The sequence below is a fragment of the Chiloscyllium punctatum genome, chromosome 25, assembly GCF_047496795.1.
Source record: "Chiloscyllium punctatum isolate Juve2018m chromosome 25, sChiPun1.3, whole genome shotgun sequence".
In the NCBI taxonomy this organism is placed as follows: Eukaryota; Metazoa; Chordata; class Chondrichthyes; order Orectolobiformes; family Hemiscylliidae; genus Chiloscyllium; species Chiloscyllium punctatum.
In genome coordinates this window covers 32,878,340-32,896,614 of record NC_092763.1, presented here as the reverse complement: position 1 = coordinate 32,896,614, position 18,275 = coordinate 32,878,340, and the positions used below count along the sequence as shown (strand labels likewise).

The following is an 18,275-nucleotide window of genomic DNA, read 5'->3' as shown; positions in this document are numbered from 1 at the left end:
GTGGAGATTAAGTTTTAGGGCAAAATAACTTTTTTTTTGAGAAAATTTATCGATAAGTATCTAAGTTAGCTTGCTGAACTTGAAGGTTTGTTTTCAGATGTTTCATCACCATACTAGGTAACTTGCCACCAGGATACATGAACACCAACTGGCCACCAAAAGACATGACCCACTATCACTAGTTTCTATACATACAGACAAAGAAGGACACCACTTTGATTGGGACAATGCACACATCCTAGGACAGGTGAAACAAAGACACACATGAGAATTCTGGCATTCTAACCAGAACTTCATCAATAAACACATCAATTTAGACCCTATCTACCTTCCTTGGAAAAAAGAACTAGAAATGACATCACTCACTTTAAGAAACCAAGACCTATAATTAGAGAGGTGGGACATACCAGCAGCGCTTCACCAGAGATTCTCACTGATGATGTTACCCAGTGAGCTAACTTACATACACAAAATAACTCTGATATACGACTGTTTGATTGACACCCAAGTAAAAATCCCCTTAACCCTGACAAGCAATTTTTTTGAAGAGTGTGGTGCTGGAAAAGCATAACCGGTCAGGCAGCATCTGAAGAGCAGGAGAGTCAACATTTTGAGCAAAGGTTGTTCATCATGAATCATCTTCCTGATGAAGAGCTTATGCTCAAGACATCGACTCTCCTGTTCCTTAGTGCTGTTCCAGTGACACACTCTTCGACTCTGATCTCCAGCATCTGCAGTCCTCAGTTTCTCCAAGCAATTTTGTTGTTCACCCCAAGTCCCCCACCGGCATGGATCACAGGCCAACTTAAAATCAAGGTCAGCATTCTATACACTGTAGTCCATGGCAAAACTACATGTCCAAGTACTTCAACTAACATATTGCTTAAATCACATTTGCCCAGGTACCTTTGGTATCAAAGTCAGCAAAAAGACAGAAATTGGATACCGATAAAGCAGTCACAATATTATTAAACCAATAATCAAAAATAAGCAAGCTACTCAATGTTAAGTAATGGAACTCTTTCTAATGTTCCCGGAATTCTCAGAAATACTTCCCATGTACACTTGGACTTGAAGATAGGCTGGCGACATTTGTAGAGTTGAATAGTTTCTTCGAGCAACATGTCCTAGATGCAACCAGACAGTAGCCTATAATAAACCTGATAATTTGCAATAAAACATGATTGATTAATAAGCTCTATTAGAGGCATTTCTAGGTAGCAGTGAACTTAAATATGATTGAGTTTCACATTAAGTTATGAACAGAAAAGTTGATCTCAGACTAAGGCAGTTGAGGCCATGAAGACATAAACTGAGAAATTATGTTATCAGCTTGGTCAATAGAGATGGAGTGGAAGGCACATAAGGAAGTACTTCAGAAAGGTGTAACTTAGTGAGAAAGAAAGATTGTAATAGTAAAATGTGGCATCTGCTATTTTCTGGGTCTGCAGATTGGTAGAAGGAAAAATGGCCTTTAGTAGAGTTTAGGGAGAGTTTACATGTTACTGAGGATTATACCTGCAATAAATGTCGTTGGTTATGAATCCTAACAGCAAATGGAATGGTTGGAGCGACAGTTAGAGGCAATGGGGAATTTACAAGAACAAGGGAGTGTGATGGATGGCAATTACAGGAAGGGGGAAAAGTCGCAGATACAGTCACTTAGATGGATTAACTTTAGGAAAAGTAAGCAAGGTAGGCAGGTAGTGCAGGGGTCTTCTGTGGCTATCCCCATTTCAAACAGGTATGCTGTTTTGGAAAATGTTGGGAGTGATGGATTCTCAATGTAGCACGAACAGACAACTTTCTGGTGCCGAGACAAGCCGTAATGTAATGAGGGGTACGTCGGGTTCTAAGAGATCAATTGTGTTAGGGGACTCTCTAGTCCGAGACACATATAGACGTTTCTGTCACCAGCAGCGAAAAATCAGAATGGTGTGTTGCTTCCCTGGTGCCAGGATCAAGGATGTCTCAGAGAGGGTGCAGAATGTTCTCAAGGGGGAGAGGGGCCAGCAAGAGGTCATTAAACACATTGGAACCAATGACATAGGAAGGGGAATGGATGAGATTCTAAAGGGAGATTACAGAAAGTTATGCAGCAATTTAAAATGGCGATCCTTGAGAGTAGTAATATCTGGATTACTCCCAGTGCTACAAGCTAGTGAGGGCAGGAATAGGAGGATAGAGCAGCATGGCTGAGCAGCTGGTGTATGGGAGAAGGATTCACATTTTTGGATCATTGAAATCTCTTGCAGAGAGACTTGTTAGAGCTGCTTGGGAGGATTTAAACTAGTAAGGTGGAGAGGGGGGGCGGGGGCGGGGGCTGGTGGGACCAGGGAGGTGGTGAGGAAAGAGATTGGTATACCAATCAAGTATACCAATCTGAGATTGGTATACTTGAGAAAAGAGGCGAGCCAAACAGTCAGGGCAGCAGGAACAAAGCAGAGAAAAGGTACGACTGATAAATTAATTTGCATTTATTTCAATGCAAGGGGCCTAACAGGGAAGGCAGATGAACTCAGGGTATGGTTAGGAACATGGGACTGGGATATCATAGCATAACAGAAACCTGGCTGAGGGATGGACAGGACTAGCAGCTTAATGTTCCAGGATACAAATGTTACAGGAAGGACAGAAAGAGAGGCAAGAGAAGAGGGGGAGTGGTGTTATTGATAAGGGATAGCATTACAGCTATACTGAGGGAAAATATTCCTGGAAATACATCCAGGGAAGTTATTTGGGATGAACTGAGAAAAAAGAAAGGGATGATCACCTTATTGGGATTGTATTATAGACCCCGTAAAAGCCAGAGGGAAATTGAGAAACAAACTTGTAAGGAGATTTACAAGAAAACTTTCTGATTCAGTATTTGGATGTACCTACTAGAGAAGGTGCCAAATTTGACCTACTCTTGGGAAATAAGACAGGGCAGGTGACTGAGGTGTCAGTGGGGGAGCACTTTGGGGCCAGCGACCATAATTCTATTAGATTTAAAATAGTGATGGAAAAGGATAGACCAGATCTAAAAGTTGAAGTTCTCAATTGGAGAAAGGCCAATTTTGACGGTAATAGGCAAGAACTTTCAAAAGCTGATTGGGGGCAGATGTTTGCAGGTAAAGGGATGGCTGAAAAATGGGAAGCCTTCAGAAATGAGATAATGAGAGTCCAGACACAGTATATTCCTGTTAGGGTGAAAGGGAAGGCTGGTAGGTATAGGGAATGCTGGATGACTAAAGAAGTTGAAGGTTTGTTAAGAAAAAGAAGGAAGCATATATCAGGATACATCAGGTGAATCCTTAAAAGAGTATAAAGGCAGTAGGAGTATACTTAAAAAGGAAATCAGGAGGTCAAAAAGGGTACATGAGGTAGCTTTGGCAAATAGAATTAAGGAGAATCTAAAGGGTTTTTACAAATACATTAAGGACAAAAGGGTAAGTAGGGAGAGAATAGGGCCTCTCAAAGATCAGCAAGGCGGCCTATGTGTGGAGCCGCAGAAGATGGGGGAGATATTAAACGAGTATTTTGGATCCGTGCTTGCTGTGGAAAAGGACATGGAAGATATAGAATGTTGGGAAATAGATGGTGACATCTTAGAAATGTTCATATTACAGAGAAGGAAGTGCTGGATATTTTGAAACGCATAAAAGTGGATAACTCCCCAGGACCTAATCAGGTGTACCTTAGAACTCTGTAGGAAGCTTGAGAAGTGATTGCTGGGCCTCTTATTGAGATATCTGTATCATCGATAGTCACAGGTGAGGTGCCAGAAGACTAGAGGTTGGCTAACGTGCTGCCACTGTTTAAGAAGGGTAGCAAGGACAAGCCAGGGAACTATAGAGTGTGATGTTGGTAGTGGGCAAGTTGTTGGAGGGAATCCTGAGGGACAGGATGTAAATGTATTTGGAAAGGCAAGGACTGATTAGGGATGGTCCGGGAGAAATCATGTCCCACATACTTGATTGAGTTTTTTGAAGAAGTAACAAAAAGGATTAATGAGGGCAGAGCAGTAGATGTGATCTATATGGACTTCAGTAAGGGGTTCGACAAGGTTCCCCATGGGAGAGTGGTTAGCAAGGTTAGATCTCATGGAATTCAGGGAGAATAGCCATTTGGATACAGAACTGGCTCAAAGGTAGAAGACAGAGGGTGGTGGTGGAGGGTTGTTTTTCAGACTGGAGGCCTGTGACCAGTGGAGTGCCTCTAGGATTGGTGCTGGGTCCTCTACTTTTCATCACCTATATACATTTTTTGGATGTGAGCATGAGGTACAGTTAGTAAGTTTGCAGATGACACCAAAATTGGAGGTGTAGTGGACTGTGAAGAAGGTTACTTCGGATTACAACTGGATCTTGATCAGATGAGCCAATGGGCTGAGGAGTGTCAGATGGAGGTTAATTCAGATAATCTGCTGCATTTTGGAAAAGCAAATCTTAGCTGGACTTATACCATTAATGGTAAGGTCTTCGGGAGTGTTGCTGAACAAAGAGACCTTGGAGTGTGGGTTCGTAGCTCCTTGAAATTCAAGTCGCAGGTAGATAGGATAGTGAAGAAAGTGTTTGGTATGCTTTCCTTTATCAGAGTATGTAATACAGGAGTTGGGAGGTCATCTTGCAGCTGTACAGGACATTGGTTTGGCCACTTTTGAAATATTGCGTGCAGTTCTGGTCTCCTTGGAAGGCTGTTGTGAAACCTGAAAGGGTTCAGAAAAGGATGTTGCCAAGGTTAGAGGATTTGAGCTACAGGAAGAGGTTGAATAGGCTGGGGCTGTTTTCCCTGGAGTGTCAGAGGTTGAGGGGTGACCTTATAGAGGCTTATAAAATCATGAGGGGCATGGATAGAGTAAATAGACAAAGCCTTTTCCCTGGAGTGAGGGAGTCCAGAACTAGAGGGCATAGGTTTAGGGTGAGAGGGGAAAGATATAAAAGAGACCTAAGGGGCAACTTTTCACCTAGAGGTTGGTAGGTGTATGGAATGAGCTGCCAGAGGAAGTGGTGGAGGCTGGTACAATTGCAACATTTAAAAGGCATTTGGATAGGTATATGAATAGGAAGGGTTTGAAAGGATATGGGCTGGGTGCTGGCAATTGGGGCTAGATTAGGTTGGGATATCTGGTCAGCATGGATGAGTTGGACTGAAGGGTCTGTTTCCATGCTGTACATCTCTATGAATCTATGTGCCAACTCAGGAAATTAAATAGAGTATTGAATTGAAAGAAAAAGCATGTAATTCTACAAAGAGGATTGCCAAGTCAAAAGATTGGAGAGAATATGAAGAACAGCAAAGAATAACTAACAGATTTAAAAGTAGGAGAAATTAACGAGGGAAAGCTGGTTGGAAATGTGAAAACAGATAGTAAGATTTTCTAAAGTATTTAAAAAGGGAATGAGTAAGTAAAAGTAGGGATTGATCCTCTAGAATGTTGTTCTGGGGTATTAATAATTGGAAAATAAGGAGCTGGTAGATGAATAGAAAAGATATTTGTCCTCTGCCTTCATTGTCAGATCTATAAATAACATCCTAGAAATAATTGCCAATCAGGATGTGAAAGAGAGGTAGAATCTAAAAGTATTACAATGACCAGAAAAAGGGACTGAAAAAGAACTGAAAACTGACAAGTCCCTAGATCCTGATAGCCTTCATGCCAGGTCTTAAAAGAAATCTTAGCAGGACTTATATACACTTAATTGTAAGGTCCTAGGGAGCATTGCTGAACAAAGAGACCTTGAAGTGCAGGTTCATAGCTCCTTGAAAGTGGAGTCACAGGTAGATAGGATAGTGAAGAAGGCATTTGGTATGCTTTCTTTTATTGGTCAGAGTATTGAGTACAGGAGTTGGGAGGTCATGTTGTGGCTGTACAGGACATTGGTTAGGCCACTGTTGGAATATTGCGTGTAATTCTGGTCTCCTTCCTATCGGAAAGATGTTGTGAAACTTGAAAGAGTTCAGAAAAGATTTACAAGGATGTTGCCAAGATTGGAGGATTTGAGCTATAGGGAGAGGCTGAACAGGCTGGGGCTGTTTTCCCTGGAGCATCGGAGGTTTACAAAATCATGAGGGGCATGGATAGTGTAAATAGACAAAGTCTGTTCCCTGGGGTCAGGGAGTCCAGAACTAGAGGGGCATAGGTTTAGGATGAGAGAAGAAAGGTATAAAAGAGACCTAAGGGACAACCTTTTCACACAGAGGGCGGTAGGTGTATGGAATGAGCTGCCAGAGGAAGTGGTGAAGGCTGTTACAATTGCAACATTTAAGAGGTATTTGGATGGGTATATGAATAGAAAGGGTTTGGAGGGATATGGACAGGGTGCTGGCAGGTGGGACTAGATTGGGTTGGGATATCTGGTTGGCATGGACAGGTTGGACCGAAGGGTCTGTTTCCGTGCTGTACATCTCTATGACTCTAAGTGGCTGCTGAAATAATAGATGTAGCTATGATCTTATTGAATAGCAGAACAAATTCAAGGGGCTGAATGGCTTCCTTTTGTCTTTATTTATATGTTTGCATCACACCTATACTTGTGTCCAATCTCAATATGGTAGAATTTATCACGTCAAATGGTTGTTTTAGTACTACATTAATTAGTAATTCAAAAAGAAAACCCACAAACATATTTTGAAAAGTCTGTGTTGTCAAGATAGTTTTATTTGATGCTTTTAAAAAGAGTTACAATTATAGAGTATTGTGGTTATATGCCGCGTGTATTTCTAACTTTACTTGCTGATTTGCTTGGTTCTCTGATAATCATCTCTCTCATTTGTCCTTTAAATGAAGCATGCCTTTTCTTTTAGCCGTATTGTTCGACGCCAGACTGCTGCCAGCATGAAGGTACACAATTTCACGTTCTGTCATAATCGCACAGCGGAGTGGGGGAAAATCCCTGAATGTCCAATTCCTGTGTTTGAGGGAGGAGAGCCAATGGTGAGTGTTTTTTTTAGTAATTTACTCATTTTCTCCTGCTCCTCAAGATCTTTCTACATCATGGCCATTCTACCCTTGGACAAAAAGGTCAGGGAATAAATAAGATCCACCTGTCTGGGCACAGCTATGAACTACAAAGTTAATTTGAATGATTCTTGATTATTATTTATTTTTCTCCCTGTGGGAAAGCTGTGCTCTGTAATATCACAAAGGAGGCAAAAGTAGCTTCCTACAAGCTGATGGGCAGGTTCATAAGATGTCCTCTGCTATCTTGTGGTCATGATAAGGCTAATTAAGAGTGCGGTATTCTTAGGCTGGGTTTATTGCTTCCTGAGGAGGCAAGGTGAGGGTTGGCTGGAAACTGGGAAACGGTGCTATGGATGGGTTCTGCAATTTACCATTGGTGGGGGAGACATTGGCACACCTGTCTGTGGTATAATTGAGGACTTCAATTGATCAATTCATCGCGGCTTAAGGACCTCCTCTGATCATAGCAGGAGATGCCAAAAGCAGATGAGCAGTCTACCAGGTTTCACAACTTTGGTTGGTGGCTGGATAAAGGCTGGCCCTGCCATACCCCAAAATGAACACATCATTGTGTTTTTCCACACCGCACCCAATTGATCCTGACTCCCCCTATCCTTGTCCCCCTCTCCCAAACTTGCCAGCCTGGTCTTGATGTTACACCCACCCTAGCCTTCATTATTTTCATTTATGGCTCCATTACTGATTGTCATTGGCAGATGACAGCAGTTCCAGTAGTGGCCACCGCTCCCAGTGGCGCTGCTGGGACCAAAGAGCTTCTGAGCATTTAACTGCCTGGCAGCATGTAGGAGGTGTGCTTCCTTCCCCATTGGTGGTGGGTGGGAGGGGTTGTGGAAAGACTCACTTTAGGCAAAGTAGCGAATTGGCTATGGATGAACATGTAAAGTGGGTATGAGCTCAGCCCAAACATTTTCATCACTCTCTCCAGACCCCTGTTCAAACATACAATCCAGACCCTTTTGTCTGAAATGATTGCTGAAGATTCCAGCACTCCGTTGACTACTTCATTAATATTGAAAAATATTTCATAGCTGTTTACCCCCACATCATCAATCACAATGGGCCTGTTGGTTGGGGAATTCACTAATATAACTGTTTAGTTGTTCTCTCTTTTTTGCTGCTGTATTCCAATTTGCTGTTGTATTCCAGACTTGGAAGTGGGTGCTTGCGCCAATGATACTCTATGTCTTTGAGAGATTAATACGACTGTATCGATCGCAGCAGAGGGTGGTTGTCACTAAGGTAAACAAAAAAAAGGCAGTATTACTTTTAAGGCATGATTGTGCAGCCACATTTTATTCCCAATAATTATTCTTGTAAACTATATCCACAGTATTTGGAAGTAAACTTTTCAAAAGTGATTAAGTTAGTTTCTCCAGAGTTCCAACAGATGCATTTACACAATGGAATGAAAGAAAATATATTTTTTTCATTTTACTTCATTTCCTATTTAGTGCAAAACCTGCACTCACACCCCTCCCCTCCATCCAAAGCCCCCCAAGGGATTCTTCCACATCCATCAGAAATGTACCTGTACCTCTACCAATGTCATCTACTGCATCCGTTGCACCCAGTGTGGTCTCCTCTATATCGGGGAGACAGGACACCTTCTTGCAGGTCATTTCTGGGACACCCTCACCCACCAACCCCACTGCTCTGTGGCTTAACACTTCAATTTCCCCTCCCACTCCTTCAAGGATATGCAGGTGCTGAGCCTCCTCCACCACCAAACCATTACAATCCAATACCTGGAGCAGGAATGCCTCATATTCTGCCTTGGGACCCTGCAACCACACGGGATAAATGTGGATTTCAACAGCTTCCTCATTTTCCCTTCACCCCACATTATCCCAGTCCCAAGCCTCCAACTCGGCACCGCCCTCTGTATCTGTTGATCACTCCCCTTCTCACCTATCACCTTCTCCCTCACCTTCATCCACCTGCCACTTTCTCAGCTACCTTCCCTCCAACCCCACACCCCTCCCATTTACCTCTCAGCTCCCCAGCCCACAAGCCTCATTTCCTGTTGAAGGCTTATGCCTGAAACGTCGATTCTCCTGCTCCTCGGATGCTGCCTGGCCTGCTGTGCTTTTCCAGCACCACACTCTCGACTCTGATCTGCAGTCCTCACTTTCTCTTTTTTTAGGAATGTAACAGTATTCATATAGAGTCCCTCCCTGGCTCACAAATAATGCCAGCTTCTCAGAGATGCTTGCATACGGGCCTGTGTCAGTTTTCTTTTCCTTTCTGTGCAGAGAGGCACACATCAGGAAGTTATTGAGCCATTTTATTTAAGTAACCTTCAGAAATCCCTTTCAGGATAACTGGTTAAGTAATTTAAGACTTGCAAATACTTGCCAGTCAGAACTCACTCACTGTGTCCAAACAAATTCAGCCATTCAGTTCAAAAACAGTGACTGAGCCTTGAGACTGTGCATATTGTCAACAATAGCCAAGGTCACCTTAAAAAAAAAGTTACAACCATTTTAACATGTGGCTGAACTACTTTGGAATCTGACCACAGGCCTCTGTCATGCTGAACTTTTGCCACATTATGCCAATGAGATCTTTCTCATATCTAAGTGCTCATTGCCAATATCCTCACCTGGTTGAATAATATTTGCCTGCATTAAATTAAAATCAGTAATGTTTTTGGACTCACTCTAACTTATGTTCCAGGCTGTAGTTCACCCATCAAGAGTCCTCGAGTTGCAAATGCAGAAGAAGGGTTTTAAAATGGAAGTGGGGCAATACATCTTCATCAACTGCCCATCCATCTCCCAGCTGGAGTGGCACCCCTTCACTCTGACCTCTGCCCCAGAAGAGGATTACTTCAGTGTTCATATTCGATCAGCCGGTGATTGGACAGATGGCATGTTTGAAGCATTTGGGGACAGTAGAAAAGAGACATGGGAACAGATACAACCAAGGTAGATTACAAATAATCACACAGCAAATGTAATCACATTATGCTGACAGCCAGAAAAGCTTACAAGCAGTGAATATGCTGTAATGCTGATGCATTTTAGGTGTCATTTTCTTAAGTTTTTGATACAAATTAAACCAGCTGTTCCATACATTAGTCTCTTCAAGAAATAAGATCGAGTTTCACATAGAATTTCATAGTCTCCAGTATATAACAGTTCATTTGACTCAGTTGGTCTACATATATACTAATGCTACATGGAACTTCCCTCCATCCATCTTCATTTAAACCTGTCAGTATTCTCTACTATTTCCTCTTCCGCGCTTATCCAGCTTCCTCTTAATTTATCTCATCTCAACTACACCTTGTGAAGTATTTCTGATAGTATCAACAGATGCTGGCAAATACAATGACTCTTTCATTCTTTCTAAGTTACTTTTGCTGCCTTAAGGGCAAAACAGAAAAGGGTTTTGGGCAATCTTACACCAGTTATTGTGATGGACATAAATTACAATAACTTCCAAACACCTTCAGCTGCAAGCGCTGAAACCAGATCCACACTAAAACATGCTTCAGTGCTGTACTCACACATGAAACTCAGTGCAAGGTGTAGACAAATTTACAGTCTTCATCCTTACCGATGCTCATTCAGTGTTCTTCCACGTTGCAACTTCTTGGCAGCCAGTTTCTGCACTGATATCACCAGGGTTCAGAAAAATAGATAAAAACTGGGAACAGAAAATGTAACACTAAAGATAAATTTATTTGCAGCATTATTTTTGGAACTGCAGTTACTGGAAATCTGAAACAAAGACAGAAATTGCTAGAGAAACTCAGATTTGGCAGCATCTGTGGAAAGAAATCAAAGTCAATGCTTCAGGTTCAGTGACCCTTCTTCACAACTGGATATTTGAGTACAATTTAAATCGGGTCCATTCAGGTAACGAAGATTTTAATGGCAGATAACACAGTTACCTGCCCAAGTTCGTTTTAACAGGAGCATTGGTTTAAGAGATTAGGAAAGTTCACTCCATCTTGTGAGGAGGGGGACAGTTGTGGAGTTGGGACTATTTGATCTCTTTGACATTAGGTCTTCTCCCGGTCACCATCTCTCACATGCCCTCTCACTCTCAACCAGTTATACTCTAGAGGATGTGTCAGCGATCTTTTTGACCATATTTATAAATTAGATTAGATTAGATTACTTACAGTGTGGAAACAGGCCCTTCGGCCCAACAAGTCCACACCGCCCCGCCGAAGCGTAACCCACCCATACCCCTACATCTACATCTACCCCTTACCTAACACTACGGGCAATTTAGCATGGCCAATCCACCTGACCTGCACATCTTTAGACTGTGGGAGGAAACCGGAGCACCCGGAGGAAACTCACGCAGACACGGGGAGAACGTGCAAACTCCACACAGTCAGTCGCCTGAGGCGGGAATTGAACCCGGGTCTCTGGCGCTGTGAGGCAGCAGTGCTAACCACTGTGCCACTGTGCCGCCCACTAGAGAACTAGCTGAACTATAGAATTATCGAGGAATATTAGTAGCAGCCACAGAATAATCTACAGCCAGGCCATCTCATTATTCTCAGGCATGTATCCTAGTCAGTGTATTTTGGATACAAACCATTAACCAATATTTTGGAAATAGCTAGCATATTCATCAAGGTGAATAATGATACACTTATTGAGGTTTTTCTTTTCTCTTAGGAGACCCAGTTCATTTTGGAAATATCTCGTATTTCCAAGTAGCCTTACGAAAGTATGGAAGTGGATCTTTCGTATATCTGGGCAGAGATTAGATGACAAATTAGCTCAGGAATTCCTAGCAGAATAAACCGTACCTGTATAATTAAGTTACTAAAAGACATATACTTAATATTAACTATCATGCTTGTATCTGCAGTATTGCAGTGGATGGTCCTTTTGGTACAGCTAGTGAGGATGTCTTCCGATATGAAGTCAGTGTGCTTGTTGGAGCTGGCATTGGAGTGACTCCATTTGCATCCATTCTCAAGTCTATCTGGTACAAGTATGAGAAGTCTGATGCCGGATTACTGACAAAAAAGGTACATTTTGCTTTTGTCTTTTAAAACAGTGTTTCCCAGCCTTACCCTTCCTTTTCTCAATTTCCTTGCTTTCTTGGCCTAAAGACATTTACTCTTTGACAGTCAACATCAATAGCTAGTTGACAGAACTGATACAGTATGGACCAAGTCCCACCATCCACTTCCATTTATAAGAACTTTCCAACATGTTGTTCAGATCACACTGTGGATTGTTATTCTCTTCCAAATCATCCCCACTGCCGATGAGATGTGCAGAACTGTTTAGAAAGTGGGTGCTATGGTTCAATGGAGATTGTGAAGGAATTACTCAGAGACAAGTGCAAATGAATGCCTATGTACGAATGTTGAAGTATTCTAGCTCTGCTTTGTGTAATGGTTGTCTCCCCATCTATTTTTAGATATATTTCTTCTGGATCTGTCGTGAGACCCAGGCATTCGAGTGGTTTGCTGACCTGCTCCGATCACTTGAGGGTCAAATGGAACAGTTGGGCAAGCATGACTTCCTCAGCTACAAACTCTACCTGACTGGCTGGGATAGTACACAGGTATTGTGTCTAAAGATATGACCCATCGTCATTAACCAAACAGTTAACAAATACCACATGTAAGGATATAACCATACTGCTTACCAATTACCAGGCACAGGCACAACACTATATTAGACGAGAACTATACTAGTAATAGGAATTCAATAACAATTAATTTTTAAAATATATATATAAAAAACTTCTTTCCAAAATTCATGGGACTCCAACTTTTGCCCTGGTTTCAAAATCAGATATTAAGAGCTGATATCTTTAGTTAATTCGATGCTACTTTTTGTGAAGTAGCAACAATGGAGGGGTCAAAACTCTGTGTAAAAAAAAAAATCTAATTTCTTGGTTTGTTCTCAGAAGTCAGTCAAAGGTGGGGTTTCAATCCAGAATCCCTCCACAGGATAGTGAAGGATCATGGCAACAGACCTCTACTGAAACTCTTAAACCTGGACATGCTGCTGTGTAGAAAGAGGAAAGGGAGTTTTCATTTAACTGTTAACTATTTATTTACTTCAACACTACGTCAAGTTCTCTTTTTGTTTCACATCTTTGCTCTCACAGGCCACTCATGTCAAAGTACACATCGATAAAGAGACTGATGTGGTGACTGGACTCAAACAGAAAACATACTATGGCAGACCCAATTGGGACAAAGAGTTTCAGGCGATTGCACAAACTCACCCCAAGTAAGTGGGAAACCACAAAAAATCTTTTAGTCAATAATTATCCAGTATCCCCCAGGACTTTTTCTTTGTTATTTAATTATGATATTTGCTGTAAAGGATTTTACATTAAAACCTATAATTCTTTATAGATGGGTAGCAGAAACATTTATAATTTGGAGTTCCATACATATCTATGTGACATACCATTCCAGTTCAGGAGTGAGTGTAGCAAGCCTGTTCCCACACAGCTTGTCAGAGCTGAATGATTCATCAGGAGGTCAGTGAGACCGACTGTGGATTAGAGAGTGACAAGAGTAAGAATGACCATGAGCAAAAGAATTACCAGAGATGAGACTTCATTGAGCTAGTGAAAGTGACCAAATGTGAGGGGTGGCCATGAGCTTGGATCACTAAATACTAAATGTGCCAAGAAATCATGTCATCACTTATGATAAAATTGGGTTATGGTGGAATTGAAAGGTAAACTCTGAATAACAGGGAATGATGAGCCACAGTGTAGTAGTAAAATATCTTTTTTTTAAAAAAGAAACACTTATAATTTTATTATTAAGTTTAAAAGGATGACCTGAGGAACACTGTACATCACTGCCGTATTGTGCTATAATTTTAAAGGGAATCATGTCCAGGCATGCATTGAATTTTTATTTCTAGCTCCAATGCCAGACAGACATACAACTGCTAGCCATTTCATTATTTGGAAAGGGTGACAAAGAAAGCACAGCAAATCACAGCAAACTCCCTCTCCCACTCCACCAAGGACATGCAGGTCCATCACCAAACCCTAACCACCTGATGCCTGGAGGAAGAACGCCTCATTTGTGCCTTCAGACCCTCCAACCATACAGGATCAATATGGATTTCACCGATTTCCTCATTTCCCCTCCCCCCACCTTATCTCAGATCTAGCCTTCTAACTCGGTACTGCCCTCTTGTCTCATCCTTTCCATCTATTTGCTCCATCCACCCTCCTCTCCGACCTATCAACTTCTCCCTCATCATCATCTACCTATGGCATTCTCAGCTACCTTCCTCCCAACCCCACCCCTCTCCCATTTATCACTTGGCCCCCCTGTCCCAAAAGCCTCATTCCTGATGAAGGGCTTATGCCCGAAATGTCAATGCTCCTGCTCCTCGGATGCTGCCTGACCTGCTGTACTTTTCCAGTGCCACACGCTCGACTCTGATCTCCAGCATCTGCAGTCGTCACTTTCTCTTGGGCTGATCTACCTCACTTCCTGCTCACCAGTTACAATGTAATACTGCCAGAGACTAGCAGCTGGATGACCAATCATTATTTTTACAAGGATGCAGAACAAAGTGTTGGAAATCTGGGGACAAGGGTTTGACACTCTGTCTGGGGACAAGGGTTTGATACTGTATGGTTGGAGGGTCTGAAGGCGTAAATGAGGCGTTCTTCCTCTAGGCTTCGGGTGGTTAGGGTTTGGTGATGGACCTGCATGTCCTTGGTGGAGTGGGAGGGGGAGTTTGCTGTGATTTGCTATGGTTTCTTTTTCACCCTTTCCAAATGGCAAATGGTTAAATTTAAATTCAATAAAAGTCTGGAATGAGAAGTCCATCTAATGGTGACCCTCTAACCACTGTCAATTGTTGTAAAAAAAACCCCATCTGGCTCACTGATGTCTTTGAGGGAAGGAAATCCACCATCACTGCTGACTCCAGACCCGTAGCAAACTAGTTGACTCTTAATTGGCCTCCGTGCAATTAGTGATGGACAAAACATAATTGCTGGCTTGGCCAGTAGTGTCCTCATCCAATGAACAATTTTTAAAAAGTGCACAATCCTCCAAATAAATCAAAATCTAAACAAATCTCGGGTTGAAAAAAATGTAATGAAAACACAAGAAGGGGGCAACTGGAGAATGGAAATAAGGAGTTCTGGACATAGACTGTTTATGTTTGTCAGTTCCAGGGAAGAACAGACCAATACCCCAAGGGGCAGATCTCAATGCTCAAACTGCTGGAAGATTAATAACTGAAATGTCAATTTAGCTCCTCTCCACATTTGCAAATAATCTCAACAGAATTAACATCTGAATTGCAGAGCTGAATGATACTGTGCTAAAGTAAAAGATGCAACAAGTAACTTTTAATTTGTACCTTTGCAGAACAACTGTTGGCGTCTTCCTGTGTGGCCCACAACCTCTGGCTAAAGCTTTAGAACAATGCTCAAACAAATACTCTGAGGTCAACCCCTTGGGAGTCCATTTCCATTTCAACAAGGAAAATTTCTAAGAATCAAGGAACAGATCAAATAACTGGAAGAACAATAGAGAGACAATGCTTATTTTTGTAACGCATTCTCCTCCCTCAACAGTACTGAAGATGTGGCATTACGTTCTGATTTCACATAAGTATTTCATCTTTAAATGCACTGGATATAGAGACTGGAATTCTTCAATCTTCAAACTGTATATATTCCCCATTCATTGTAATGAATTGGGGAATCAAGGAATAGAGGAGATATTCAGAATGCTCAAAGAAATTTGTTACTGTGGACTATATACATACTAAAAATATTATTTCTTTTTTTTAATTATGTATTTTCAGTCATACTGTTTAATTGAAATGTATGAAATTCAAAATCACAAATTGTCATCAAAGCTTTCCTTAGGGAAGTCAAATCTGAGTATCGCTGTTCTGTCCACAATGCAATGAGTGCCAGATCATGTCCTAGCACTGTGGCAATGCAACCAACTGCGTACTGCCTCAGAATCTAGAGTGACAACTGCGAAGGTGACAAGTGAGCTGTTTGTGATGTTCAAATATGTTGTAAAGAATTGGTACGTTTTAAAACAAAAGGCTTACTCAAATTGTCATTAGCTGCAGATCCAACTTTATAATAGGCTGCTGTCTACCCAATGCTTACAACCCAAAATGTAATTAATTTAAAAATAATTAATATTTTTAATTCTTAAACAAGGACCACAGAGGTGCTAGTGATCCCTGATGCAAATCCTACTCTATCAGGAAATATTATTCATCCAACAAGTATGACAAGCTTAAGTAGACTAGGTGAAAGGGTGCTCATAATGGATCCTTGTTGCAATGATTTGAGGAGGTGATTAAAATTGACTATAGATTTTGATCTGGCTTCTTCAAAATTTAAGTTTAGAATAGGTGTAGGGAAAGCAGGAAATGCACTAAAATTAGATGGGAATGGCATATGGAATTGTCTTAGGACAAAACATGTTATATAGACTCAAAAGGTTAGCTTGCTCTCTCTCCATGAATGCTGTCTGTCTCCAGCATTTGTTATTTTCAATGAATTCAGGGCACTGGTCAACTTTGAAGTTAACTTAAACTCAAACCAAATATTATTTTGGTTGAGTGGCTATAGACTTTCCCTGAAGCGAAAAGGATGAGTGTTCAAACTTCATTCCAGAATTTGAACATGTAGCCAAAGCTGACAAATCAATGCAGTACTGAAGTAGAATTTTATAGGGGTCTGAGCACTGTGGTCTATGGTGAGATGTGGCAAAATTAGGCAAGAAGTCCAGTGAAGCCCATCTCAATGGAGGGAACAATTCACACCATCTTTTATACTTTTTGCAAACAACAAACTGAGATTCTCATGATACTAGATATTAAGCAATAGGGATTATTGCTTGTTAAATGTGTCGCTAATTGCATAACTCACCTAATTCATATTAAGCCTCACATCTGACCAAACTTGCCAAACAAGTTTGACATTGGGAAAACTCAAAAATAAATCCAGAGCATGTAGCTGCTAGATTTAGCTCAATGCTTGTTGTAAATGACATCCATGTCGCCTATGACCATATCACAGGCCAAGGTATGATCAATGGACACACACACACACACCTGGCCCACAGACATTGGCATCTGGCATTTGTGAAGCCCTCATAACCATTCTGGGATTTCTCTGAAGCACTAGCACAGGTATTGAAAGGTTACATCAGAGACACATTGTGCTCAGGCATCCAGCTTACAGACTGGACATGGCTGTACCTCAGGACTGCTCACTTTCTATCTGAGGCCTCACGTGTCACAGAAACTCAGAATGGGGCTGGGGGAGGGGGGAATGCATTGGCATGGTACTGAGCCTCAGTAGATTAATCTCTAGCAATGGCGCCTTCACTCTGGGGAAGGGCAGAGTACAATTGTGAAGGAGGGCAGAAGGATGTACAGTGTGAAGGTGGGGGTGGGGGGACGTCAATAGTAAGGTATGGCTGGGAAGGGTGTAATGCTGGGCAGGGTGAAGTCATCCATGGTCAGGAGCAGCTTGGGTTTAGTGGTGAAATTGGCAGATGAGGGTGGTGGAAGCAGTATATAAACACACCAGGCATGGTCAACCTCATATACCAGGCAGCTGGGGATGAAGGGTAAACAGGCAGGAGGCTGAAAGAACACAGCAAGCAGACAACATCAGGTGGAGAAGTCAATGTTTCAGGTGTACTTCTGCACCTCCTGATGCTGCCTGGCTTGCTGTGTTCTCCCAGCCTCCTGCCTATCTACTTTGGATTCCAGCATCTGCAGTTTTTTGTCTCTAACCGGGGATGAACGGTAGGCAGTTATAGGCACGTGTAGATGGGTTGGATGGGGATTTGGAGAAGTGGGAAGCCTGTGGGTTTCACAGGGTGGGATGTGGATGCCTGTGAGCTGTGGAAAGCTCAGGCTGCAGCTGGAAGTTACTAGAAGTTGTCACCTTCTGTTGTGCTGGAAATTGAATTCAACAACTGCCATGGCAGGATTCAAACCCACTTCCCCAGGATATTAATGGAGTTTGTGGATTAACAGTCCAGTGATAATACACTAGGCCATCGCCTCCCCAAAGCTTGTCCATCTACACAGCAACCTTTTAAAAATGGTGCAGTTACAAGTGATGTCAGTGTTACAGTGGATTACCAGTCAGGGGTGAGTTGTTCTGGGATGGAATTGGATATGTGGGACATCATGGGATGAGGTAGGTAATTAATGGAGTGAGTTTGGTAATTAATGGAGTGAGTTTGGTAAGATAGGATGGTAAAAGTTACTTGGTCTCGCTTTGAAAAACCCTCCAAAATGCCTTGAAGCAATTTGGACTTCACTAAAGAAATTTAAAATTC

General features: G+C 41.9%; 1 protein-coding gene across 1 annotated transcript in view; it reads left to right on the top strand.

Moving 5' to 3' along the window:
* Positions 1-17,365, top strand: part of LOC140495819 (NADPH oxidase 2-like) — a 32,221-nt gene extending 14,856 nt beyond the window's left edge. Inside the window, exons 7-13 of the mRNA XM_072594966.1 lie at positions 6,790-6,919; positions 8,114-8,206; positions 9,644-9,894; positions 11,804-11,966; positions 12,365-12,511; positions 13,064-13,188; positions 15,315-17,365. Of these exons, the coding sequence (XP_072451067.1) occupies positions 6,790-6,919; positions 8,114-8,206; positions 9,644-9,894; positions 11,804-11,966; positions 12,365-12,511; positions 13,064-13,188; positions 15,315-15,441 (1,036 nt within the window). The 3' untranslated portion in view covers positions 15,442-17,365. The remainder of the gene's footprint in view (positions 1-6,789; positions 6,920-8,113; positions 8,207-9,643; positions 9,895-11,803; positions 11,967-12,364; positions 12,512-13,063; positions 13,189-15,314) is intronic.
* Positions 17,366-18,275: the final 910 nt, after the last annotated feature.